Source organism: Brienomyrus brachyistius, chromosome 6, assembly GCF_023856365.1.
Source record: "Brienomyrus brachyistius isolate T26 chromosome 6, BBRACH_0.4, whole genome shotgun sequence".
Lineage (NCBI taxonomy): Eukaryota > Metazoa > Chordata > Actinopteri > Osteoglossiformes > Mormyridae > Brienomyrus > Brienomyrus brachyistius.
Window position 1 is genome coordinate 12732641 of NC_064538.1, and position 27445 is coordinate 12760085.

Below are 27445 nucleotides of genomic sequence, written 5' to 3' on the forward strand. Positions count from 1 at the left end.
TTCTTGGCCTCTGCTTCTTTTGAGATAATGACTGCTGCTCATGTTAGAAAGATGTTAATGTGCTACAAATATGGTGGGTGTTCCAGCGGGAACCTACATTTTGGCTTCGGTTTTAATGCTTTACCCGTGAAGTCGGATATGTTAGATTAAGCGTTAGGTTCTGTGTAATGTAGCATTTTTGCAGGTCTCTCGGGTGTTGTGCTAATTGAAGATTGTCTTGGCAGAAGGATGTACGATAGTCAGGTGACACTCAATCCTCTGTTTTTCGGTACTAAGAAGTTCTTGGACACTGGCAGAAAGTGCGTTTGACTGCTTGCATGTTAGTTTAATAGCCGATTTTAATCTGTCTCCCGGCTTGTCTTGATGCTTCAGATCTCGTGCTTTTCTGTTGCCTGCCGTCTTCCTCCTTTTACCTCCCCTTGCCCTGCGAATCCTCTGCTTGTTTGCTCCGGCTACCACAGATTGCTCTGTGCCCACTCTAGCTCCAGCCAAGCCATTTGGCTCCATTGTCTGCTGGTTGTCACAGTGTGCCTGTTGTCCAGTTCCCGACCCTCGGCGCCTGCATATTGCTCTTGGCTGCCCTGCGGCTGGTGTGTTTCGCTATAGTTTTGACAGCTGAGGAGAAGTCAAAGTAGCTCAGACCTCTCGCACTTATCGTTAAGTTTAATTGAAATATATGGCCTGTGCAGTGACGCGGGTGTTAGCACTGCAGGCCGACACCTTGAGTTACAATGCAGGCCAGCACTCTCTGTAACATTTTCATGTTCACCTTGTATTCATGCAGGTTCCTTCCATTCTTGCATGTTGGATGTGTGTGTGTGTGTGTGTGTGTGTGTAGGTTTGCATAGGTCACATTTGGGGACCAAAATGTCCCCAAAGTGCAGTAAAACCTGAAACTTCCTTACTTTTGGGGACACTTCTTCAGGTCCCCATCTGGATAACCTTAGTTTTATAAAAATCTGTGAATGTAATCAAAAAAGTAAAAGTGCCAAAAGTCTTATGGTTTGGTTGCTTGCTTATGGTTAAGGTTAGGGCTTTGGGATTAGACTTTTCCATAGAAATGAATGGACGGTCCCCATTTAGATAGGTACACCAACTTTGTGTGTGTGTGTGTGTGTGTGTGTGTGTGTGTGTGTGTACGCGCGCACTGCGATCGACTGGCATCCTGTCCTGGGTATCCCCTCCCTTGTGTCCGGCGTTTCCTGGCACAGATTCCAGGTTAATGTGACTCTATAACTGGATACAAGGTATAGAAAATGAACGGTCCATGAGTTGTATATGTTGTACATTAAGACATCGTAATAATGTAAAAAAAAGAGAAAAGAATAAAACCGATTTCTACATTTTTATTACGAAGATGTGTTTGGCGAGAGTAAGACGTGAGTAGGAAAGCTTGGGCCCAGAGAGCAGGCCGGCCAGCTTCCTGAGCCCCTGGAGCAGTTGGGGTCGAGGGTCCAGCTCAGCTGATCTGCACTGACATGACTACTGTGCCATTTGGACCTGCAGCCTGGGCACAGTTCCCCAATTCGCAGTGCTGTACACCAATATGTACTGTATAGTTCCAGTGGAAATAGGCACAGTGACATATTATTTTTGGCTACATTTTATCCACAAATATTCAAGGTATATCAGTGTTTTATAATGTTATACAAAAGCAATTAAAATAGTAATTACAATAATTAAAATTAATGTTGCATGATAATTTCTATATGGTCAATAAGAGTTGTATAAATAGAAAATAACTTTTGGCAATTGGTGCAACTGGTAATTCTAATACATTTCTAGACTAATAATACATTTTCACATGTTTATATACAGATTCCAAGAAGTTAAAAGTAAGGCTGTCACTATGAATTTGATTTATAATTTGTTAACGTATCAATGAAGTTGATGGTTACATATAAATGATTATTCAATTAATGTATTTGAAATATTATATTTATACATTATAAATTGGTATTGGCACGAGGCAGGAACCATTGCTGGGTGCACAGGGTTGGTTTCTGTTCGGCAGGACGCACATTCACTCACTCCAGTCACTCCACTCACTCACTCACGTCAATTTAGGCACTCGCATTAACTTAAGTTGCATGCATTTGGATAGTTGGAGGAAACCAGATGATCTTACTAAATCCACGCATACGGTCAGAACTCCACACACACACAAAATGACAATGTGTGCAATTTTAATATTGACAACACATGTTACACGCATATAATTATCACGTCGCGAGGTGAGCATAGTCAATTTAGCAAGTTTTTTGAAAGGGTTGTAAGGCAGAGTTAGAAAAGTAAGCATTTAAAATCCAGCAAGCTCAGATCAGATTACTTAGCATTAACCTATTTAAACGAGTCTTGGATGTGCAAACGCGTAGCGCAAAACTAGTGAACACTCAGCCAATTCAAGAAGCCAAACCACAGATGCTTAATTTAAAATTCACTGGCATGTCCAATCAGATTTGTGCAATAGACATTGATTGGTGTAAATTGATCATGGCTTTAATTTAAACCTATACTTTATATAGGGTCATGATTGAGCTGACTGGGTAAACATTGGGTCGCGGTGCAAAAAGGTTCAGAACCACTACTCTAGCATATGGTTAAAAAAAAATCAGTCTACTGTATTTGCATGAGCTCTGTATTCACTCTCAGCCATTCATTGTCATTTCCATGCTGTTTAGCTCACTCAGGCAGTATGGCTTGTTTGTCAGAAATTTAACAAAAATGACTGAGAAGGAGAAAACGAAACAACAACTGGCCACCAATAGACATTTGCCTTCCTCTATATTGAAATATTTAAACCTTTTTTTTTTTCCTTCTCGAATGTTTATTTCCTTTTTGATTTGACAGATACCCTCACGCACCCAAATAGATTATCTTCAGATGCTGTCTGCGCTCGACTGAAATTTTTGTGCTCCGGTTTTGACATGGGGGTGGTTTTGACAGTTTGGGGGCGGGGTCATGGCTGTTTTTGTCGGTAAATCCTATTGGCTGATGGCCCCTGGTTTTGTGATTGACTGCGCACTACAAAAAGCTTCTTCAGAAGACAAAGATCATGGACAGTAGTGATGGGAATTCCGACTGTGAGCCAGATTATTCATTTGGCTCAGCCCGGCAAAAATAGCTAGCTCTTTCGGCTCCCAAATGGCTCTTCATTTAGTATCACTTCTGGCTTTTATAATTCAGCCAAATTTAGCAATGCAATAATAATAACCCTTATTATTTCCAGAATACCATTATTTTACATTATGTTTGGTATAAAAATATTAACGTAAAAATAACAAACACTATTACGTATGTGTACATGTATTGAATATTGTAAATTTCCGTTTAGCTGCAAACATTAAACATTGCGTTTGGTCCTGGTGTTTAAATGTATGTTACAATTCTAAATTAGTGATGGATAATATGATGCCTCATGAACCGTCTGCTGTATTTTTGACCCCACTAGGAGGTGCTCTTGGTTTGTTTTGGGGCAGGGGGGTGTGTTTTTTTTATTTTTTTTTGTCCATCACTAAATTCCAATGCTGCTGTCATGTCCATATCAAATAAAATAAAAATTTAATAAAATATCCAAAACACAAACCAATAATTCACATTCAAAATGGAACATGGTATGCCTATAAACTGCCTATGTTATGCATATAACAAAAAATAAATGTCAGTGTACAAAACTGCCGCATCAGTGCTCATGGCCGACCAGTGTGGCAAAAAGATCATGCTATTATTGTCTTGTACTAATTAACAAAACAAACAAAAAAAAGCTCTCAGATGGGAACCGGATCCCATTGTTCACGGAAAGAAGCCAACTGGACCGACACATTACTACTACTACTACTACTAATAATAATAATTTAACAGTAATAATTAAACTTTTTTTTTTTTAATGAGCAGTCACAAAACCAGGAGCCATCAGCCAACAGGATTTATCGACAGAAACGGACATGACCCCGCCCCCAAACTGTCAATACTTGAGGGCAAAAATTTCAGTCGAGCGCAGGATTCAGCCAAAGGCAGTCCGTTTGGTGAGTGAGTATATCTATCAATTTGAGAAGGAAATAAACATTCGAGAAGGAAAAAAAGACAGTTTGAGTGCGATATTATGACACACGCTCACGCAATATTTCTATTTGTGCTCACTAATTTCATATTTACATACACGAAATGTTTAAACAGGTTTATGTTTTTCACTCAAGCTTTGACATGCATGTGACGCCATACTTTGTGTCTGTTGGCATAACTTGGAGCAACAGACAGTGTTAATAGATAACAAGGAACATTTGGCTACTGTTCGTTTTAGGTCACTTGTAAGCTCTTTTTTTGTTTAATTAATTTTGCAATTGCTACTTATTGCAAACATTTCAAATATAGCAATGTGGTAAGCCATACTCAGTACTCACAATATGTTCACAAAAAATTAACTGATGGTTATAACCATTGGCATACATTATGGGGGGGGATGGGGGATTGTAACCTCCCAATAATCAAAACTAGCCAATACAAGCCCCTGGACCCCCTTACATGGGTGGAGAACTCAGCCCCCTAATGCTAAACCCAAGTTTATGTCTAGTTTATAACAACATAACATGTACAGTACGTATGTTGTGACGCTTTCCTTTTGCCATATTGAGTAATTGGAAAGGCAAGATTGCTTCAGAATTTAGAATTTGGTGATCAATGCACAGTGCACAACAACGAAATGTGTCCTCTGCACTTAACCGATATGTGACATAGCAGGGGGTAGCTAATTCAGCACCCGGGGAGCAGTGCTTGGGGGCAGTACCTTACTCAGGGTACCTCTGTGCTGCCTTGCTGGTCGGGGATTCGAACCAGCAATCTTTCAATCTATCGACTCTCGTTTAAAGATAATTTGATGTTGAGTGCTATACAACTTCTCGTGAACCCAAAATCATTTTGTTAAGACAGGTGTTGCGTATATGTTCTGGAAGTAATACCACTTTGATGCTTCGCAACTTTTCATGCTACACTCTGGTTTTTAAAAAAGTTTTCCCATGAAGGAGTTATCTACAGTAGAGTAACACATCATGTCATTGACCCTTACAAGTGTACCTCTTCCCTGTCCTCCCTGCCATTTCCAGTTTTGCTTTTCCCAGTATTACCTGGGGACTCCATCTCTGTTGCAAAAGTTTAAAGCTACACTATACCTTCCTTATAGTAATATCAAAATATGTCTGCTTTTATTTCCTCGAGGACCTCTTCGTAAATTCTCGTTAGAATCTAATCACACAAGAATACTTAAAGTCTAAGCTATGCTAAGTGAGGGCATTTTCCAGTGATGTTCAGGCTCTCACAGTTTCAAAGGGGTATTTTAACAACAAGCGTCTTTTGTTCTTGGTTCCATGGAAGCGCAGGTGATCTTTGTTCTTGGTATGAATTCCCGTTCAAGTATAATCTAATTATTTTAAAGAAATGAAGAGGTGAGATGATTATGCTTTCAAGTCTCCTCCTGTGCATGCTTTATTTTTAAATATTATTTATAGCTAGCTGACTTGTAAAGGTTACTGATTAGTGCATAATGTACTTGCACAGTTATTTATCAAAAATGATTCAGATAAATGATATTGGGATACAAAAATAGTGCCGTTTTTTAGCTTTTAGTTAGGAACCCACTGGATGCACGACAAATTGCCTGAGTTCTACATCTCACTGCCAGTTGGGTGTGATTTGTTCACACAAAGACTGATGTGAATGAAACTCCGTAGCACAGTTACCCTACGGACTTTCGTACTACTTCCTTTGCCTATAATCATCCTTGCCAGTTGCCAGTGTGCTGTTCATCCATCTAGAACTTAATCTCCCATTTTTAAATCGGCCACTGCTGTCATTTGCGTGTGCAGGGACGCTCCTCTGCCCTAGATTCTGAAGTAAATGAGCATAGTGGAGTAGAACACACCCTTGTAGCACTGATGCTTGGGCCATAAAAGGAAGCGTGACTTTGGTATGTGTCAGACTAAAACCTCGGAGAGGGGTGAGAGGTGCTATCTCTCATGGGTGTGTGCATAACCATTTGCATTGTGGTGTAGCCTTGGGTCTCTCTGTAGATGCTCGTCTTACTGGGATAACCTCTTACTGCTAAAGACACACAGGAGTGAAGGCTGATTAGGCCGACAAATCCCTGACTGTGTATTTGTGTAGGGAGAGTAGGTTGGTGCGAAGCATACAGTCACCTCTGCCAGTGCTTAAAAAAACCCCATAAAATGTTATTTGCATTAAGCGGTATCACTGATGTTACACTGTGGTGACTGAGATGGGAGATCCCAGAACCTAGTAGGACTTTAATGGGTTCTCAAGGACTAGAACAAAGAGACCCAAGAACTGCAGTCGAAGGGCGAGTGCAAGTTAACCATTATCCATGAAATAATGTGCACCTAGAACCAAAATGCAGTCATTAAGTAAGTTCTGAAGACAGACGGGATTTTAAAAACCAGCAGTCATCGAACAGGAATAGACGCAGTTCAACGTGGCGTGAGCTCCGTACCTCAACAAGCTTCTGCTTCACTGAGGCCTCTTATATTTCCCTTAAACTAATTATGAAATTGGCTGCCAGTGTCTAGTATTGCGGTGAGGCAGGCAGGGCATAAAATAATAGTAATTGTCAAAAAATATTGGAATGGGGCTTCGAATGTCCAATTGTGAGTTGGAAACTTAGTTTATGAGGGTGAATAAATATGATTTTTTTTTTACTGTAAAAGTGTAAAATTCTGTTTTATTTTTAATAAGCAAAAAAATAATCTTGTCTGGCATCCTTGCTTTGTCTTTGTTAAAATTTGCCTCATATACACCTTTTGTATTCCGCCAGAAGACAACAGTGCTTTCAGTAGTTGGTGACACAGTGGCAATTATTAGAATCCTCTAAGGACAAGGGAGGGAGGGGGTGCAGGGAAGGTGAGTCAGGTGACCGAGGCTGTTTGTGTTGATTCATTCATTCATGACTGAACATATAAAGTGATGCACTCTGTTCTTTCTCTGCCTGCAGTAAACCTGCCCAGATGCTGATGCCCCTTCTGTCTCCTACATCAGCTTATAATGTCCCCCGACTCACATGCCAATACTATTATAATTTTTTTGCCCTTGTTCTTTTAGTTTTTGTGTTTCACCTGCTGTTTTGGTGACCTGCTTTCTGTTGAGTCCTTGTAATTCCTGAACCAGGAAAGCCTGCTGCCAGTAAACCGTTTTTGCAGTGTGCCAGCCTTGTGCCAAACGTTGTTTTCTGTTCAAAGCAGCTTTTGACAGACATATGTAATTAGCACAATTTATACCGCGGCTTTAGTCAACACTGTTTTCTTATTGGTCCAAAGATGCCCCGTGGGTATACACCATTATTTTCGTGTATCTGCACTGGTAGTTCCGGCAGCATGATAACAGTCCTATATTAATGCATGTTAATGTTTTCTTAAGTGTGATAATATGAAAACCTGTGTAACTTTTAACTCATGAATAAGCAGTAATTTTTTCAGCATAATTTTTCTGTCTGTTGACAGTTTGTGTTGTAACTTAATGGACTTGCTGCTACCACAGAGTAGCCTGACCATATGTTCTATCCTTATAGGGGCTATATTTTTACGAGCACATCTCTTTGTGGGTTATCCCTTACATAATGTGTGTGTGTGTGCGTGCGTGCGTGCATATACACAGGCGTGGAGAAAATTAAGAGAACACTGTATACTTTTAAACATCTGCATTTTTAAATCCTAGTTAAAATCATGGTTCTGCTGGCAGAAGGCTACGTTGAACAGCAGGCTGCTTCCAGGTTAAAAATTTCTAAGACTGCAGTACACAAGGACAAGGTGAAGCAGGAGACACTGGGAATGACCAGAAACCAGCCAGGTAAAGGGCGGAAGCAACTTTCTAATGCCAGGGATGACTGCTAACTTATCCGACTGTTTCTCATGAATTGAAAGGATGGCATCAAGTGACCTTCAAAAGGAATGGGAAGCATTAAGTGCAGGTGTGAGGTACACTGCTAGGACAGTTCATATCAGGCTCTGAGAAGCAGGAATGAAGTCCCACAAAGCAAGGAAGAAGCCCTTCATCTATGAGAAACGGAAACGAACCAGGCTGCAGTTTGCAAAATTATATATAATTATTACATATATAATATGCATATTCTCAGTGGTCATGTTATGAAGTACGCCTACATAGCATGAGGTGCATCCCCCCTTTGGTTTCATAAGTACTTCAGGTGTCGAGTCCTGCACTCAGAGAAGCCGTTCTGCATACCACTATTGTACCGAGCTGTTATTTTTGCACTTGTGATCGTCCTATTAGCTTCAATGAGCCTGGTCACTCTCCCCTGACCTCTCTCATTAACAAGGTGTTCTGAGCCACAGAGTCGACCCTGACTGCATGTTTTTTTTTTTTTTTTTTTTTTATCGTACCCTCCGTTGTAAACCCTAGACAGTGTAGTGCATGAAAAGCCCTGCTGGGTGGCTATTTCTGAGATGCTTAAACCACCAAGTTCGGCACCAGTACTCTGCATTACAAACTGCTCAGATCAGGCTTCTTAATGTTGCAGCACTTAAATGTGTATTTCCTGAACCTTTTGACTCTAACTGCATACTGTATGTATTAAGTTGCAGCCACATATTTCTGTTTGCAGGACCGGGCTGCTTTAGCCGTTGTACATAATAAAGTGTATGTATCTATGTCTATAATTCATGTAATATAGCAGCATTATCCAGTTTGTTTCAGTGGTTAACTCTGGTGTAGGGATTTGTTCAAAGCTGTCCGAACAGTATATAGCTGTTATGTAATTTAGGGGAAATTTAGTAAAATTCATTGATAGATAAAGAAGTAAGTAAATAATCTATGAAATCTGAATCAAGGCCTTAACCCAATGTTATTCCAGTCTTATAGTAGTGAAAGCAGCATTATGGCGACCTCTGTTTGGACTTTCCCAGTACAGTACTGCATATCCATGAGGGGTGAGAGATCACGGCGTTCATGACAAACGTGAAGGAGAGGAGCCCATGAAGGAAGAAAGGGTAGTCAGCGCTTGCAAACTGAAGCTTGCAATTATGAAGGATTTTCTTTGATGTAAGTTGAATATAAATATAAATCTTTGGCCGCTGTATTGCAGACCTACAAAAATAAGGAAATGCTGAAGCAGCAGAGATGCTGCGTGTAGTCTGCACTGTAAGCGCGTCATCGCTCCTGCGTTCCATGAATCCTGTCCGGCTGTCACCTGTCCGCTGTTCCTTTGCTCCACACCGACCGCTGTCTGTCTTAATTGAAGAGCTACTCTAATGCTGTGGTGAATCGGCCTGCTGGTCCACGGTTCCATACTAGAACTAAACAAGTTTAAGGCTCAGGGTGCAGGACGGTCTTCCTGCCTATAACCAGGGTTTAAATATAGATGGAGCTCAGCTCCACCTCCTCACGTCCAAATCGCACCTTCCTGGAGCACAGCTCTACCTGCTTTTGTCCAAATCGCACCTTTCCGGAGCACAGCTCTACCTGCTTTTGTCCAAATCGCACCTTTCCGGAGCACAGATCCGCCTCCTCACGTCCAAATCGCACCTTTCCGGAGCACAGCTCCACCTGCTTTTGTCCAAATCGCACCTTTCCGGAGCACAGCTCCGCCTCCTTATGTCCAAATCGCACCTTTCCGGAGCACAGCTCCACCTGCTTCAATGTTAACCTTTTTTTCTTAATGTTCCAAAATTTAGCAGAAGATTCAACAAATGAACCCTAGTAAATGTTGCACTGTTCGAGATACCCATGGATTCCCTGTACTGCGATGTAGCCGTAGACTGGGGGGGGGCGTGGGAGCAACACAGCTGTCATAATTTCTTTCTGACAGAGTTCAAAGGTGCTTACCTGGGGTCCAGCTGGAGGTGACAGCTACTGTAGATCACACTGGATTAACAGTGTTACTGTTCCTTATGCATAGACAGTTACCGAAGCACAGCGGGTCCTCCTCTTAAGGACCATGGCAGTGGCCATTGAGAAGTTCTGTTCTGCAACAAAATATTTGGTCATCTGTTTAAGACAGCATTTTAAGGCAATGACTGGTATGAAAAAATATGGAGAAATAGTCTGTATGAACGTCACAGGTTTTTACAGGCGTTTTTTAATGCTATAGGGTAGCAGTGTTGGTTATAACCGTATCCAATGACAGCAATGCTGACCGATTGGAGTAGACTGGGAGGGATGTGGGAGCAGTGGGCAGAGGAAACAGGTTTGGTCATTTAATCCTGCAGTCTGCAGGTTGTGGGGGGTCCCTTGCTGCAGAATCAGTATCTATGGGGAGGGAGGCTGCTGGCCTGCTGCCTATTACTGAATGAAAAGAGTTTTGAAGGTTCCTTAGCACATTATTCACGCTTATCGGAATTTGTGCGTTGGATTCAGGCGCCGTTAGAAGATGCAGGAAATGGATGCTTGTTAGACTTTCTTCAGGTGTGTAATGTTATCTCTTAAAACATAACGCCATTGTAGCCTAAGGAGAGTAGGTGGGGGGTGGGGGGGGGGGGGCAGCAAGGGAGATAAAGATGTGTAAGGTGTGAATTTCACAAAAGAATCTGTAAGACGTGCTTTAGGATTAGTGTGTAAGTGCCGTGCCAAGAGATGATTTGTTGGAGACTGAGGTGCTAAGTTGACAATGTGGCCTTGCATTTGTCCTTAGTGTACAATGCATATTCTTTCATTATTCCTTCACGACCACCTTACTGTTTTAATGCACTTAACGCCATGCATAAACCTTGCTATTTATTCCCCTAAATCAATTTAGGTGATACGGCTGAGTGCCTCTTGATGCTGAAGCCATTTTGTTGGTGTACCTATTCCCTCCTTGTTCTTTTGATTGTGCTTTGTTGTTATGAGTGAAGCTTAGCCCAGACTGACGTTAACGCGTCACGTTCCTTTAGGAGTGCAGCGTGACTTACAGAGAGTGTGAGTTACTTATTGGAGCATTTTCCCTTAAACCACTGCATTATTGACAAGTAAAGTTAAATGAGGCACTTAACATATCTGTGTACGTGTTTGCAAACACATCTCTGACTTAGCCATTTGGCACCCTGCTACCCTGCCCTTAAAATAGCACGAACACAACCGCATTGTCACCAGGGAAATAAGTTGCCGGTACTGATGCAGAGAAATTGTTGCGCTTTTTTTTTTTATGCAGAAGAAGGTTCTTCTTAGGCGGCTGTGAGGAAGGTCGCTGTCATCAGGCAGCTAACAGATCGACGCAGCGCTACTGCCATGCGGGCGCTGTCACTCGCTGCGAGTTCCTCTGTGCCTCTCAATTAGTGCCCCGTTATGACATGATAAAACCCAGCTCCTGTCCCTAAAGCTATTTGAGTGCAGCCGCGATAAAAGTTTCAAAGATCTGCAGCCAAGCAAAGTTCTTCACATGCCAAATTACATCTCCTATCACCGAAGACGGCAGAGTTCGCCCGGGAGACTTTGAGAATACTCTCCGGCACGAATTACCTTCTTTTCTTTCTGATTGCCTTAGAAAAAAAAATGCAGCCCTCTGAAATCTGAAAGAATATTGTTGTCAAATGAAACGGCAGATTTCTTCATGTCTGAGGTTATGAAGTACATCCAGAATGTGATATGGGACAATAAAAAAATTTCATGCTGCTTGACAGACATATTTCCAGATTTACGGATTTATGGTCTGGTAAGAAACAGAGAAATACTAAAATGCTTTTTAAGCTGCATACATTAGCGCTCATGAGGCACATGGTTTTTAGAGATCAGGAGCATCTGTGCAGGGCTGACATAGCCTGATATGTAAATATGGTAACACTTGACAGGGCACAAACAATGTAGTATTATGCTATAACTGCAGACTAAGTGTTAGTTACATACTGATTTCATGTTAAAGGGGCAGTTCACTCCAAAACTGAAAAAATTTATCTTTTCGAGGAGCTTTGGTGCTCCAACTAGCTTGATCTGCTGGGAGTTGCCTAGTTTTGGAGATATTGGCTGTTGAAATTCCGGGCTTCTCTTGAACATAATGAGACTGAATGACATTCTTCCTGTGGTGATTAAAGCGGCAGAAAAATACATTTGAAAAATCCAACAGCAATGTCTCTTTCCAGAAATCATGACCCGGTCACTTAAGATAATCCACAGACTTTGTAGTGAGCAGTTTAATTTAGGAACTACTGAACTCCAAACCCCTATCGTATCACTGTGCAGAAAATATCGCCTGGGTACTCGTACTTCATTAGTAGCTGAGTTATTACTAAGCGTTTGTGCCCCGTCAAGTAAAGTGTTGCCGTAAATATTCTCCCTGTCAGTCGTCAAGGCTGAGATGGCCTCTCAGTTGTTGACCAGACACATAACTGCTGTACAGTCCTGCTGCTCACGTCATGGTTCTGCAGTTCAGATTCTGCCAGGTTCCACCTAAACACTCGAGTGCCCCAGCTACCGCCTCATTGAACTCCTTCAGCGACCTTCTCGCTACCAACAGTTACATTTTATAAAAAGAACCTGCATGTTCACCCTTTCGACTTACTTTCCCAAGATGTTTAGCTTATTTCATCTTGCTTGCTACCATGACTCAGTCCTTCCTTCCCATATCGTTACAAATCACATCAAGCACAGCCTGATTACACATAATTGCTGTATTATCTGGGGAATAAGACACACATTTGTTTAAAGTTGGTCTTTCTGTTTTTCCCCTCACCTGATATTTACACTGCAAACAATATAATATTCCTTATTGTGAGTAAGATGTCATAATGTCATGTTTTGTGTTTCCTTCGTGCAATGTAAACATGAGAAAAAGACAAATGGCAAAATGACAGGAACTGTCCTCGTTCTGGTCTGGGACCCAAGCTTCCGCCTGAGCTGTGGGACATTTCAGCTGGAGTTCAGCAAGGCCGCTGATGCCTTACGTGGTTTGAGTTACTCACCTCCTGAAGTTACTCTCTTCCTTCTTCACGGAGGAGAAAATGTATAACAGTGTTATTAATGTGATAACTAGTAAAACCCACTATTTGCAAAATTAGGTTACGATTTTATTATTATCATTATTTCTTATGGGTGTGTGTCTGTGAATCTCTATCTCTGTCTGTCTCTCTTTTTTTTGTAAACTGCAGCCTGGTTCCTCTCTGTTTCTCATAGATGAAGGGCTTCTTCCTTGCTTTATGGGACTTCAGTCCTGCTTCAAGGAGCCTGATATGAACTGTCCTAGCAGAGCACTTCACACCTACATTTAATGTTTCCCATTCCTTTTGAAGGTCACCTAATGTGACGGTCATCCCTGGCATTAGAAAGTCGCTTCCGTTCTTCACCTGGCTGGTTTCTGGCCAGTTCCCAGTGTCTCTTGCTTAACCTAATACTTGTGTACTGCTGTCTTAGAAACTTTGAGTCTGCCTCGCAGTGTAACCTTTTGCCAGCAGAACCACGATTAAACCAGGATTTAAAAATGCATATCTACTTTTTCCAGAGCTGTTATACATGTCATATAACTGCAATGATAAAATATTTATAAATAATATTAAACATTTTAAAGCTACCTTTGTTCTTCTATAATATTTTACCAGTTCCACACTATTCAACCCCATTTCCAAAAACACCCCTGTCCCGACTATTTTGGAACATGCTGCAGCCAACAATTAGAGTGAGCGTATATATACGAAAATTTAATTAAAGTTGATTAGTTCTAAAAATGCCAAAAGTCTTGTATTTTGTTTGGTTACTTACAGTTAAGTTCAGGGCTGGGTAGGGCTTAAGGTCGTGATGTTTTCCCCATAGAAATGAATGGGGAGTCCCCACAAAGATATAATTACAAACCTGTGTGTGTGTTTAATTCTGATGCAGGGATGATACAATCATAATAACTCTTAAATGCCACTAGGGCAACATTTAATTACACAACCATTGTAAATACAATATAAGTGATTGAGTTTCATTTCCCAAACATGATTAGAGAACATCAGGCAGCGATATTTGACAGTGAGTACTCTGGTGCAGTTAGTGAGGAGGCCCCCTGATATCCCTTTTCGCTGTGGTGTCTGACGTGTCCTGTGGCATCCATTTCAGGCAGCAGATCCATAATGGGACTTTGCTGCTTTGAACTGGAACTGCTTCCTGCGTGTCTGGTTGCCCTTCATCGCCCTAAGTTCGCTCACGTTGGGACGCTTCCCTGCCTGTACGTCATTAGTTCGTTTTCTCATCTGCTCCTCCCCCCTGTAATTTGGCCCCATTCTCGCCTTCCCAATTTCATGCCGTCTGCCCTGACAGAGAAAAATGTCACGGCAGGACATCGCTATCTCCTTGGAGGGAGGAAACAAAGCGATCTTTCCTGTGGTGCCTGTTTACAAACACTGTGTACAAAGACGTCCGCGACGTTCTGACTCTGTAACATGTACTGCTCCACTGCAGCAGCACATAGGAAGGCAGGCTAACGGCTGGCGCTGTCCTGCAGCTGAGGATTCTGTGCCTGTGATTGGAAGGTCCCTGGTTCAAATCCCATGGCCAGCAGAATAATCGTATCAGTGCTGGACCCTTGTCCAAGGTCTTTAACCCCCATTTCTCCAGGGTCAACCCCTGCACCCTGATCTTCACTTGTACGTCGCTTCGAACAAAAGCATCTACTGAATAAATGAATGTAAATGACTGCTTAACAAACTTTGCTAATGTTTGAAGAGAACACAAAGATCTCTTTTCTGCTCAAGATGTATTTAACACACCATGAGTAGTGAGAAGTAATTTTTGGGGGTTTAACTGAAGCTCCGTTTCATCTCAGGATTTATTTTCCCTCCTTAGCATCTCAAACCTGTATCTTCTCTCAGACCAGCTGACGATTTTTCCAGCCAACATGCAGGAATAGGCATAGAAGGTGATGGTGCAGTGGTTATGTTCTGTGTGTGATCGATTGATGCCCAGCTGCTGAGGTGTTTTCTTCACCAAATAAAAAATATATGAACTTTTAAAGCATGACATTCATGGCCCACATTGGAATGCTGGTGAAATATCGTATGTTTCATCATTAGAGAGCCAGATGTGAAGCAGGGCCACTGGGGAGGATTTGAGGAATCCTTCTGTACTCTTTAAGAAACTGATGACTTTGCTTTTGCAATGTTGTGCTTCTGATGTTTGTTTTGAAGAATCTCTTGTTCCAGATTTTTTTTTTCCCTGTTTGTCTCTTTCTTCCTTCTACTCTCTATTAGAAGCGTAGTCCCAGAGTGCACTGTGGTAACAAAGGCTGCATACATTACACCTGTTAAAGAACTTACTCAGTCAGTGCAGAACCATCAGAGACGATTGCTATCACAGTTCTTAGAAGCATATATATAACAGCATATGCATTTTTTGTTTCATTGTGTCAGGTAAACATTGTTTTAGTTTTTAAGTCTGTCTTCTTAGGTTTGATAGGTTATTGGGTTAATTGTGTGAGAAGGTTAATGCGCGTGAGACTCCTGATCTCTCCACCGAATTGACTGAATTGAATCTTTTCATTTTCCTTTAGCTCAGTGACCATGTCTAAGGCTACAGTGAAGAAGCTGCACTGGCGCTCCAAGGTGCAGGAGAGTTTTGTCCCCCTGGGCGAGGCCACTGGAGAGCTGGGCCTGGCAGTCGGGGGCGGAGCCGACTACGGAGAGTTCCCATTCGTCACTGCGGCTCCTGGGGGCGGGCCCACAGTGGGTGACGTAATCCTCGAGATTGGGGGAACCCCGGTGTTGGGAATGACCCTGGGGGATGTCAGGGGGGTCCTCAATTCCTGCCCCCATCCCATTCGCATCAAGACTGTCGCCCCAGGTATTGTATTCCACCATTTAGCATTAATGAAGCCTGAAAATACGTTTGCTTAGTCCAGTGTTTCAGTAGAAAAAGCTGCATGCTTCTTTTTGTGTCTGTGCTGTTGCATTAGCTTCCTATGCCCCAGTGCATTCCTCAGCTGCCGAGCACAGAAGATGCATTGCTACCGCAGAATAAGCACACATCGCTGGGGCCGCCATCATCGCATGTGATTCTGGGCACATTTCAATGCGATCGCTTCCAAAACCCTTTGCTCATTAAAATTTGCGTGTGGAGCTTTCAACATGACTTGCAGGGCCCGGTTGGTAGCTGAGCCCTTCTTTCGAAATTCCCCCATCTGCTCATGTGGGTCACATGTGAAAAGGGCCGCCGAGGTACATCCCCGCTCGGCTTGCGTTGCCATGTCGCCAGCAACAAACCGCGGTGACAGTTCCAGCTGGCAGACGTCAGGCAGGACATTACGCTTGTCACCTCCTCAGGTACATAAAGAGTATGAAACAAATGTGTTGGCAGAGAGTTCCTGAACTCGGCTGTATTTAATCTGGATGTGCTTCCCTCTGGCCTCCATACGCAGATTGATGACTGCGCTATCCACTGCACCACAAGCAGCACATTTAGTCCTGGGGCTGCTTCTGTCTCTGTGTCTGCATCACTGAATACTGTGCTGTCAGGATTCTGAGAGCTGTAATCCGCTGCAGCACCGTGCCTCTCACTGGAGTCCGCGCTCTCTATCGTCCCTCCAATATGCATCCTGTTGCCTTAAAATGCTGTATTTTTAGCGTCCAGAAAGCATTTTTGAGATTCGGCATTCAGGTTGTGTAAGAAATACCAGGACATTTGATGTAGCAGCTTATTATATAGGCCTGTTAAAACTATGAATTATGGCTGGAGCTATAAATAGGGTAGGGAGGCCTGGTGGGAGCGAAGGAGCACAGTCCACTCGCTGGAGGCTCTGAAGCCGAATGGTGATTTAAGCCAGGAGCCGCAGGCTCACATTCAGCCCCAGCAGTACCCGTGTGCCGCATGTTCTTCATGCGCTTGTGAGGATTCGGTCATTTTCGTCCCGCAGTCCAAAGGCATGCAGGTCTGAATCGCCTGCAGTGTGTGACTCTCTGGGTGAATGTGAATCTAAGTGAGGTCCATGTAACGTACTTGTGCCTTGTTCCCAGGGTGCACCCTGCATAGACCCCCTCGTTGCATGTACCAGCGTCAGTGTGACTACAGGATTAGTGACTATCGGGAATGGATTGATGGATGGGTAAAGCTATGCGAATGGCTGTAACAAATATCATAGCAAGTGTTATATTATTACAAAGAAGAAATTGTTCTTTGAAAGTAATTAGTTGGTGCACGCTGCGATGGGTTGGCGCCCCATCCTGGGTTGTTCCCTGCCCATAGCTACTGGGACAGGACCGCAGACCCCTGTGAGCCTGAAGCAAGTACAGAAGATGGATGGCTAGTTGGTGTATGTAGTGAATGGTGAATTTCTAACCCTTAATGTCAAGATCAGTAACTTTAATACACTTTGGCCTCTTCTACTACTCTTACAAATGTGGAGCACTGAACTTGATACCACGAAATCCTGTAATAAAAGGCTGTATTATGTGATGATAATGTGCTTATACTTTCATGTAGGAGGATGACTGAGATGATCACAGCCGTATCGATGAAATAAAAACTGCCAAACGCTCCGGGGAGGTTTCTCTCTGTAAACATATTTGGCACTTGATGCGAGAATACTCATAAGCTGTCGACTGTACAGTTTTGTATTCAAGGGGAACCAATTTGTATTTATAATAAAGAGCACTGGAGAATTAATTGGTTTTGGAAATGGGGGGTGGCTGCGCTGTCATGTAGGACCTGCCTTTGGGTAAGTGGGATCCAGGTGACGAGGAGCCCGATTTGGATGCTGGGCCGAGGTCCCCTGTCTAGAAAATGCGGGAGATGCCCATCAATAACAGGAAGTGGCCTGTCCTGAGAGTCGTAAAGCACTTCAGATTCAGTCAAAAGATCGTGTGGCCTCTCATCTGCGAGAGTGCCGGAGCAGTCCGCGGGAGTGGGGGAGGTTGCGGGGGGGGGGGGGGGGGGGGGCGTTCTGCCACACGGAAAATGAGAGATGTTTCACAGCGGACTACGTGTTTCACTGCGCTGACGCGGCGGCCTTCCCTTGTAAACACAGAAAAGCACACTTCACATTCAGCTTTGCCTCCTGCTGAACCAGGACAGAAAAAAATCGTCTTATTACCGCAGTGAAAGTAGTGAAGTCTCTCTGGTGGTAATAATGTGCAAACAGACGCGGAGTTTACTTTTGGACAGCTTTTTCCCCGAGGAGAACACATCCTCATTCCAGTTTCTTTCACCATCCGGAGGCTTACAGCAGCCTTTTGTGTCTGATGCTGGACTTGATGTTTTGTTTATGGTATAACTGGCTGCGTTTAATGGTCTGTTTGTATTCCGTGGTCCAGGCTCCACCCTTTGCAAGGACCTGAGGCTCTACCTGAGTAAGTGCTTCACGCCGGGTTCCATGGACAGCCAGCTGCAGCAGGTGATCCGGGAGAACCTCTATCTGCGGGCCGTGCCCTGTGAGTTCGCCTGATGCAGATCTTAGATTCAGACCTTCCTAATGAGCAGGAACAAGACGGAGGATGCAACGCCAAGGTGTACTGAATCTCACATGCTGCACCGAGCACACAAGCACACATCCACTCTGAAATTGTCATGGTCGCACCTAAGAATTTATGTCTGTTGGCGAGAGAGAGAGAGAGAGAGAGAGAGAGAGAGAGAACAAAAGATTGAGGGTAAGATGGAAGAAGAACAAGAGTATTTGGGCGGCCAGAAAAATGGGAGCGAGAGTAGTGGGTTTACGATCATTTATCTGTAATTTATCTGGCAATCATACATTATTGTTCAATGTCAAAAGTTCAATGGGAGACAAATCTGCTTGAGATGTGTTTGTTTCCATGACAACTGTGCTGAACGTCAGCGTAGGTCTATTTTTACAGTGTGGTAGGCCCCCGAAATTTCCACTCGCTTAGTATTTGAAAGATTCCTAGCTTATTTTTCACTAAACACCATCGTCAACAGCTTTGCCATCTTATATGTAGTGACTTTTTGTTGTATTTTACGTATTAGAAACCTTTATCTTTCATTGCTTGCAGCAGTAAATGTATAAATACCCTTAAACACCTTTGTGAAAAGAGCCTTACCTTAAACTAAACTCTGCTACATAAAACAAAGTAGGTCAGCTAGGAAAACAGGCTTGAAGTGTGTAATTTATAAGCTGTACGATACACTATTTGGCCTTCAGAAACACCTTCCAGTTTCATTTGTACAGTGTAAAGGCCAGTATAAGTTTGACCTCCTGCTTTTGTCCGCTACAGTGTAAGTTGTGTCTGAGCTGTACGATTCCTTTGTAACATTCATCCTCTGCATTATAGGATGAATTCGGCATCTTTTCAAAGATTCTTTTGAAAATGTCTGGCTGTAATAAGTGTTGGAAACATGTGCACAACTCTTTTTATTCGTCTTCATGGCTTTGTTCTGGGTCCCAACATTTCCCCAACACAGACATGCTGTGGTGCGATGCCCTTCAGCTCCAGAGAAGGCATTTTTAATTTTAAAAAGGCTTGTTTGTGTTCATCGCTGCATTATGACTTTGTGTGCGGTGAGCCGGACCCTTGCAGACAGATTCCTGCTGGCCTGAACCCAGTGTGTGGTGGGAATGTGCTACTTCTGCTCTTAATATATTCACTGAGGTTTAAATGCGATGCATGCAGTTACCCTTGTACTCTGGGGTCTCCTGCTGAGAGCAGCAGTGCGAAGTCACCATGCTGGACAGTATTCTTTCTGGCTCAGCGCCCACATGGGGAGTGATGATGAAGACGACTCATTAGAAGTATATTGTCATCGGCCCCAATGCAAGGTGACACCAAAACAGGGAGCTGTGTTTAATTCAGCAGGACGCATAGGAGTATATATCAATATCACAGGCAATCTTGCACTCGTTCCCTAATTTATGCTGCAGATAGGACTGCATATTTAACAGACCTCTGCTTCTCGCTTTCTGCATGCCAGTCCCTCCCAAATAGATGTCATGTGTCAGAGTGAATTTGGAGGAAATTCTGTCAAGCTGCAGCGAGTGACCCCGTTAAATGCTGCGGCTCTCCCTCCACATCCTGAAAGTACAAATAACTTAATAAAATATAATATATACTTCATGCGTGGCAAAAGACATACCACTAGTGTCCAAAGTTCAGTATCAGTTCGTAAAACCCTGAGTAATTGCAAATATATGTGAGAGGCAGCACATAAGATGTTCTGTAATTAACCCTGAAGGAAACCCTTTGCGTAACAATGTTAATGATGCTTCGCCTTCCAGCTGAATAATGAGGTTCACGCAGTCACTTTCATTATGGTCGTGTAGCACCTCAGAAGGCGTGTTCCCTTCCAGTGTGTGTACATCCTACATCTGTTAAAGCACTATTTTTGGGCTTTGGTGCCCTGACAGGTTTTGGGTGGAAGTAGGTCATGGTTTCAGTGAAGACACGGTGTACGTAACTGTTGTTTTCCTTCTTAGGTGGGCCAGTGTGTAAAAATAGGCTACTTATGCTCATGACCTCATCAGCTTTTCATTCGTTGACCGTTGCCTGGGTTTCATTTCAGGGTGTCAGTGCAGATGTGCCATTGAATGAGTTTTTTTTTGCTTAGATAGTGATGTCTGATATATATACATATATATATCAATGAGATGTGTGACCATTCACATCTGAGCAGAATGCGTGATGACAGGATTTTGACAATGATGCTCTGGGAGGGTAGCTCTCATGCACATTTGTCTTACTGACGATATGTCTGCAGCTTCCGTCTTGCGTCCGGAGCCTCTGACAGGTTCTGCTTGGTCCCTCCCCAGGTACCACCCGGCCTCCACGGGATGGGGAGATCTCTGGGGTGGACTACAACTTTGTCTCCATCGAGGAGTTCTTCTCCTTGGAGGAGTCCGGAGCCCTCCTGGAGAGTGGAAAGTTTAAGGGTGAGAAAAGAGTTTTGCAATACACACACACACACACACACACACACACACACAGACCTGTACTCATACCTTTGTGGGGACTGTCTATTAATTTCTATGGGAAAAACTCTAATCCTAACATGAAAACCTTAACCATAAGTAACCAAGCTAAATACTAGACTTTTGGCATTTTTTAGTTTTTTGATTGCATTCACAGATCTTTGTGGGGACATGAAAAATGGTCCCCACAACATCAAAAAACTGGTTTTTATCGCATTGTGGGGAAATCTGGTCCCCTCAATGTAATAATAATAAGAATGCTTTGGTTTTCCATTGCAGAAGGAATGGCTTGGTAAAGGCATTGCCAGGTTTGGAGAGCGACAGTGACATAAACCTGAAAAGACTTATTTACTGTTCACACAGTGTTCATCATAATTTGCTGTGTGCTAATTCCTGCCAGCACGTCTGTGAGAATCGCTGTCTTATGTTACCATCAAACACCAGCGGAATTAGCATAGGCTTGTGAAAATTTGCATTATGAATCTGTTCCGTTCACCTGTTTAGTATTTCTTTAAGTTGGAGGTTGGAAATGTTCAAGTTCTGAGTTATCGGGAATGCCTCAGTACATCGTGATGTGCAACACTAATAATGAATAATATATGTAATATGTTCCTTTTCCCTTCACATAATCCGTATCGATGCAGATCACTAGTATCTCTGTGCATTTCGACCAATCAGATGGTGGCGAGGCAACCAGCTCTGTTTACTCATGCTTTCGGCCCTGCCAGTAAGCGGAGCCATGTCAGCGTGGTTATGGCTTGGGTACGGCTTGGTTCTTGATGGCAGTGGAAAAGCACCATAAGTCTGTGGAGTTTTCATGTCTCCCCCCCATGTCGTTCTGGGGTTTACTCTGCTCTGGGTTCTAGAGCTTCCCCCCCACAGTCCAAAACATGCTGAGGTTAATTGAAGTTACCAAATTATACATGTCTGAGTGACTGGTGTGTGGGGGTGCCCCATCCTGGGTTGTTCCCTGCCTGCCCCCCCCCCCCCCCACTACCACCACCCTACTGGTTACAGAAGATGGATGGATGGATTCTTTCTTATAAATACATTGAAACACTAACAAGCATAAAGTAGAATAATACAAAGTGACAGGAGTTTCCTTTGCGTGCTAATGAATCATCTATATGGCGAAAACTTCATTAATATGTGAAGGTTGTTGCTTAAAAGATACATAACAAAAAAAAAACAAATTTAACTTAAATAAATGGTTTCTTTTCAATTATGCTGTAGCTAATAACCCTACATAAATAAGCCAAATAAAAGCAGCATGTTGCAGATATGGTGCATCCTTCCGCTTGTTACGAGTGTCTTACCCGCTTCGACGGGCAAATTCTGTGCCATTAAGCCTGAAATGTGTCAGTGTCTGTTGCTTATTCTGTCGTTTTCTGTTTTGTCTTTGGTTGATTTATGATGATAAATGGCTATTCGTGGTTCATTTTCCTGATTTTCTCAAAATGTCAGTTCTGTATGCAGCTACCCCACCCCAAAAGCACTGTCCCACCTACTGGGGATCCGGCGATGGGGTCTGTCTGATTAGCAACCCATAAACAGCCCCATCCAGCAAATTCCACTGCCTCTTTCAAGTGACCAGTGTTCATTTTCTTTTTCTTTTTTTTGCGGGAGAGCAACGCGCCAAATAGAGGTGTGACAGTTTCACTGCTAATAGCCGCAGACATCCCTCCAACAAAGCCTGGTTTGTAGCCAGCTGGGAATCCCATACCAGTTTAAACCCATCCTCCCTCAGTGCTTAACTATTAGAAGCTTTTGGTCACAATTAGCACACTGCACTGCTGGGATTTTAAAGGTGATCTGAAATACAGAGCTCACCCCATGCTCTGTAAGTGTGCCAGCAGAAACAGGCAGCAGGTACCAAAGTACATGTATTATAGGGGCATTCGTTTATTTGGCCCCAGTGTCACAATTATGAATAACACAATTCATACCTTATCTTGGTCAGTAAGGTATTGTACACAGTGAAAGTCATACTATATAGGCTCTGTAGAGCACCACTCTTAGGCTCCTTGAAAGAATGAGAAAAAGATAATATATGAATTTGCTCTTATAGAAACAGAGCCTTAGCCGGAGTAATTATGTCCCAGTAGAGACACTAATGCTTTTTAATATTCTTTTATATCTAGATGACATGAGGATATGATACAGAACTGTGAAAGAGCCTTTACCCCCAATCTTCATTTCAGCATGGTAGAATATTTTGAAATTTTCTCAAGATTTTATACTAATGTTTCAATATTCTTAGAATGAATCTTGAATAAACAGTCATAAATTTGAATCCTTGTGTCATTTACCCAGTAAACAAAGTTATGCAACGATGACACCGTATTTTTAACAGCAATGACTGCAACCAAATTCCTCTTGCAGTTACTGATCAATCTCTCAGCACCACGGAGAAAGATTCTTCTCCCTTCTTTCTGTCACTCAGAAGCTCTTCTGGATTTGTGGGGCTTTTTTTTTGTGTGGCCTGCTTGGATCATTGTGGTGGGCTTTAGGTCTGGGTGGGAAATGAGAGTGTCCACAACGTAAGTGTTTGTACTTTCCAGAAACCTTGGCCTGGACTTACCAGTGTGTAACAGATCATTTCCGTACTGCAGGACCCACTTGTTATTCGGTTGCCATTCAGTGCTCGTGTGGCCTCTTGTGTACAGGGCATTAACACATCAGCAAGCTGTCTGTATCTAGAAAACCAAGATAGCACCACGACCCAAACCTCAGCGGCACCACCATGCTCGTTCACTTGAGGTTCCGTCCGTGATATGCAGTGTTTTGTATTCAGCGGCAGAGCACAACTTACCCAAAATGTCCACCCTCATGACTCATCTGACCATGGAACATTGTTCCAGATGCTTGAGATTTGAGCATTTGTGTTCTTACTGACTGCCTGCATGTATATCACTTTTAGCCCTTTCGGACTTCACCTCAGGCAAGACAGGCTTGCAGAACCCTGCCTGTTATTCTAGGGCTCTTTGTGACTTCTTGCATGATCTAACCTTGCTCTTGGGGGGATTTTAACAGGACAGCCACTGCTGGGAATGTTCAGTACTGTCCCAAACAGTCTGACACCATGGTACCTTTGTTATCTGTTATTTCTCAGATGTCCTCCACTAGAGGTCTGATGAAATTCAGCGTGAATCAGAAGAATCCAATATTTTTTCGCAGTACAGCATACAACTTATGCACATACATGGAAAAACCCCCTTTTTTCATTCCGCATGATATCATTCCTGTCTGCGCTTCATTTTGAGTCTATTCTGTCATCACTAAGTAGGTTGTGCAATAGAATCCACAAGGTCAGAGCAGGATTAGCATTTTTTTGTGGCTTTATCCTGGAAATAAGCAGTGCTTAGTGAATATTCATGACAGTTTCGACATGAGTAACACATATGCTTATACTTTTATGCAGCAGTGACAACTTCTAAATCCGAACACACACATCTATAGAACTTTCTAATATTGTAATATCTTGCAAAATAACAGTACAGTAATCTCTGTTGATGAACAGAGTAAACATACGAGCCAGAGAATTCTGTAACATTAAGTTAACATTATAGGTGCTCATTCCACCTCTAGGGTGACATGGTTGAAGAGGTGTTTTCTGACACCTCTGGAGATGCAGGTCGGTGGAGTGCATGAGCAAACGAATGAATTCCTGTAGTTGGGACAGAGCATTGCCTCAATCTTTCAACGAGCCAGTGAAGGGAAAGCAGACGGGATGAGGCATGGAAACGTTTAGGCAGATCAAAGGAAAGGCATATGTTCTGGGTGAGCTGAACTGGTCTGGTGGCGAATGCTGGTCGTCCCGCTCAGGCGTGAGGTTACGCTGACACATGTCAGTGTTCGGGAGGCAGTGTTGGGGACAGTTCTCCGCACATGGAGGAGAATCATGTTACGAGCTGGCAGACGTTAAGATTCTTTTCACAGTTGATGCATCTCATGTGTTTTTTTAGATGGTTTTAGATGGTCACTCCGTTGTTTTGTCCGTGGTGTCGATGTGTTTGCGGTTCAGAGCACTGTTAGACAAATAGCAGGTGAGGATTAAGGCTGGCTCTCTGCTGCATTTAAGTCTCTGTCTGTATCTATGCACCTTTGTAAAGCCTTGGAAGTGAGCATTTTGTCTTCTCTGTAAGGATTTTACACACAACAGCTTTGCATATTCCAAATATAATACCTCCTCACACAGATATGATGGCGGTGGCTGACTGAGATGTTTAAGGGACAATCCAGAAGTTACATCTTGCATGATGGAGGTAGGACAGGCCAATGGCACCTACCTAGACATTCAGAATTTTCTACATACTGCATTTGCTCGGTTTTTGTGAACAGGCCATGGAAATTAAACACATTGGCTTCTGATTCATGGTACGTATAAGAAGTTGACACTAGTCAAGAGCTTTGAAGACTATTATGTGCTTAAAGTCACTCATATTAATGAATAACTAAGTTATGTTTTTTTAAATGCTAACTTAGATTACGTTCTAGGACGGAGCAGGTTGTAGCAGTATGCTGCTATCATTAAGGCAAGTTAGGATTATATAATTCTGTTTTGACAGCAGCACAGAGCATTCAGAATATGCAGTAGAGATGTTGAGTTTCCGGGTGAAATCGTAAATACAGGTGGAGGGTGCTTTTGTGAGCAATTAAGAGAGGAAATTTTTTATACCTGCCACGGGAGGGTTTGGGAAGGTTTAAGTACTTGTATTTGGGGGAGAGCAAGTACCCAGGGAGAGGAGATGTCCCAGCAGGTGCCCAGGACCATGTGGTGTTCGGATTTAGCTGTCGTCCTTAGGTAACTCGCAGCCAGTAGCTTTCAGTAACGTCGCCTTGACTGTCAAAGACCGTGGCGAAGAGTGATTTAATCTCCAAGCTCCAATCATTTGCAGAGAACGATTTTCACTTTGAGCCGTTAATCACATCCGATAGCAATTAAAGTTAATTTACTTTGTCTGTTTCATGTTGGCAGCAGAGAAAGCGACTGATGACGTGCAATGGAGAGACGATTCGTAGAACGATGGAAAAACAACAGAAAATGGTACATTAGCGCATTGATGCTTCTTGCATTTTGTCAGTGAATGAAGGATTCAGAAGGTGTCGTCCGACATAAAAATGCACATTCTGTGATGGTTCTGTGTCTGTGTCTGTGACACTTGACGTGTCATGTAGGGAAAACTGCACCGTTTTCAAATGGGAGAAATTTCCACGGAATTTAAGTGGATATGAGTAAAGCTTAGGGTATTCTGTTGTGCCACGTGAATGGGTCAGTGTACTCCGCTTTCAGCTTTGGAAATGTAGGGTTGTCCTCAGTCTTGGTGAGATTTGCAAAGAAGCGATAATTAGAACTTTGTAACTGAATTCTTCTTCTGGGCTTGAGTTCTGAAGAGAGTATAGGCTTCTCTCTCTAATCCATGTTTCTGTTTCCCCCAGTTTTTTTCTTGTGCGGATGACGCTGCAAATGCCACATATCAGTGATTGGTCAATATGCCATTGGCACGTTGAAACAGTGAATCAGTTCAAGGTTAAGTTAGTGTCAGAGGTACATTATTTGTATGTGTCTGTGTGTCTTAAGGACTTTTCACACCGAATGCCATATTCCGATGCAAGTATGACGGATGAAACCTTTCCAGACCAAACACGGTGTGAAATTTTCGTGGCTGATGGAGGAAAGTTCACATAATAAAAGGAATTGTCAAGTAGCGACAAGCGCTAGCAGCAGTGATGACGAGTGTTTCTTTTGACTTTTGAAAAAACAAGTGAAATGAAAAAGGCAAATATACTGGATCCATCCAATTCTATAAAAGCTTATAATTACAACGACCGTTGTTCTGTCAGAAACAACTCTGGATGTATCTGTCTATTATCAGTTAAACAAGTACGGCGGAATTCTAGATATCGGGTTATTTCAGAATAAGCAAAATTAATATTAAGAACATGGCAGCAACACCATCAATTATCAGTTACCAATTATTACCTACAGGAATTGAGGAAATAGTATTTTTTACAATATTTTTAATTGCATTTTTATTGGATATTAACTGTGTACAGATAAGATTATAAATCAAGCAAAACAAAAATATTAATAAGTACTGTAGTCACAATCTCATGCAATTTAGGAGGCATATTACAAAACCTTAAATGAATGACTAGCAAATATAAGCCATAAACCAGAACAACTGCAAATCGCTTAACATGCCCCTTATCAAATACGGTAGGCTGCCGATTCTTTTGGCCTGAATGTTTTCATTTTGAGAATCAATTCTAACATTATAATATAATTTTGTTATGCATTGTTAGTCACACCTATGGGACCACGGTTAGTCTCTGCCTGGGTTTCTAAGTGTGGAGTTTACATGTTCTTCCCATTCCGTGCCATTCTGTGATTTCCTCTCGGTATTCTAGTGTCCCTCTACAGTCCAAAAACATGCTGAGGTTAATTGAAGTTACCAAATCGCTTGTAGGTGTGCATATGTGAGTGACTGGCGTGTGAGTGACTGGCCTGTGAGTGACTGGCCTGTGAGTGACTGGCCTGTGAGCGACTGGCCTGTGAGCGACTGGCCTGTGAGCGACTGGCCTGTGAGCGACTGGCCTGTGAGTGTTCCCTACGAAGGGTAGGTGCCCGTGTGCCCG

General features: G+C 42.8%; 1 protein-coding gene across 1 annotated transcript in view; it reads left to right on the plus strand.

Annotated features, from left to right (window-relative positions):
• The window catches only part of LOC125745094 (membrane-associated guanylate kinase, WW and PDZ domain-containing protein 1-like), a 63668-nt gene that overhangs the window by 4746 nt on the left and 31477 nt on the right, over positions 1-27445 (plus strand). Inside the window, 3 exon segments of the mRNA XM_049017590.1 lie at positions 15449-15738; positions 18204-18320; positions 20648-20767. Coding sequence (XP_048873547.1) covers positions 15459-15738; positions 18204-18320; positions 20648-20767 — 517 coding nt within the window. The 5' untranslated portion in view covers positions 15449-15458.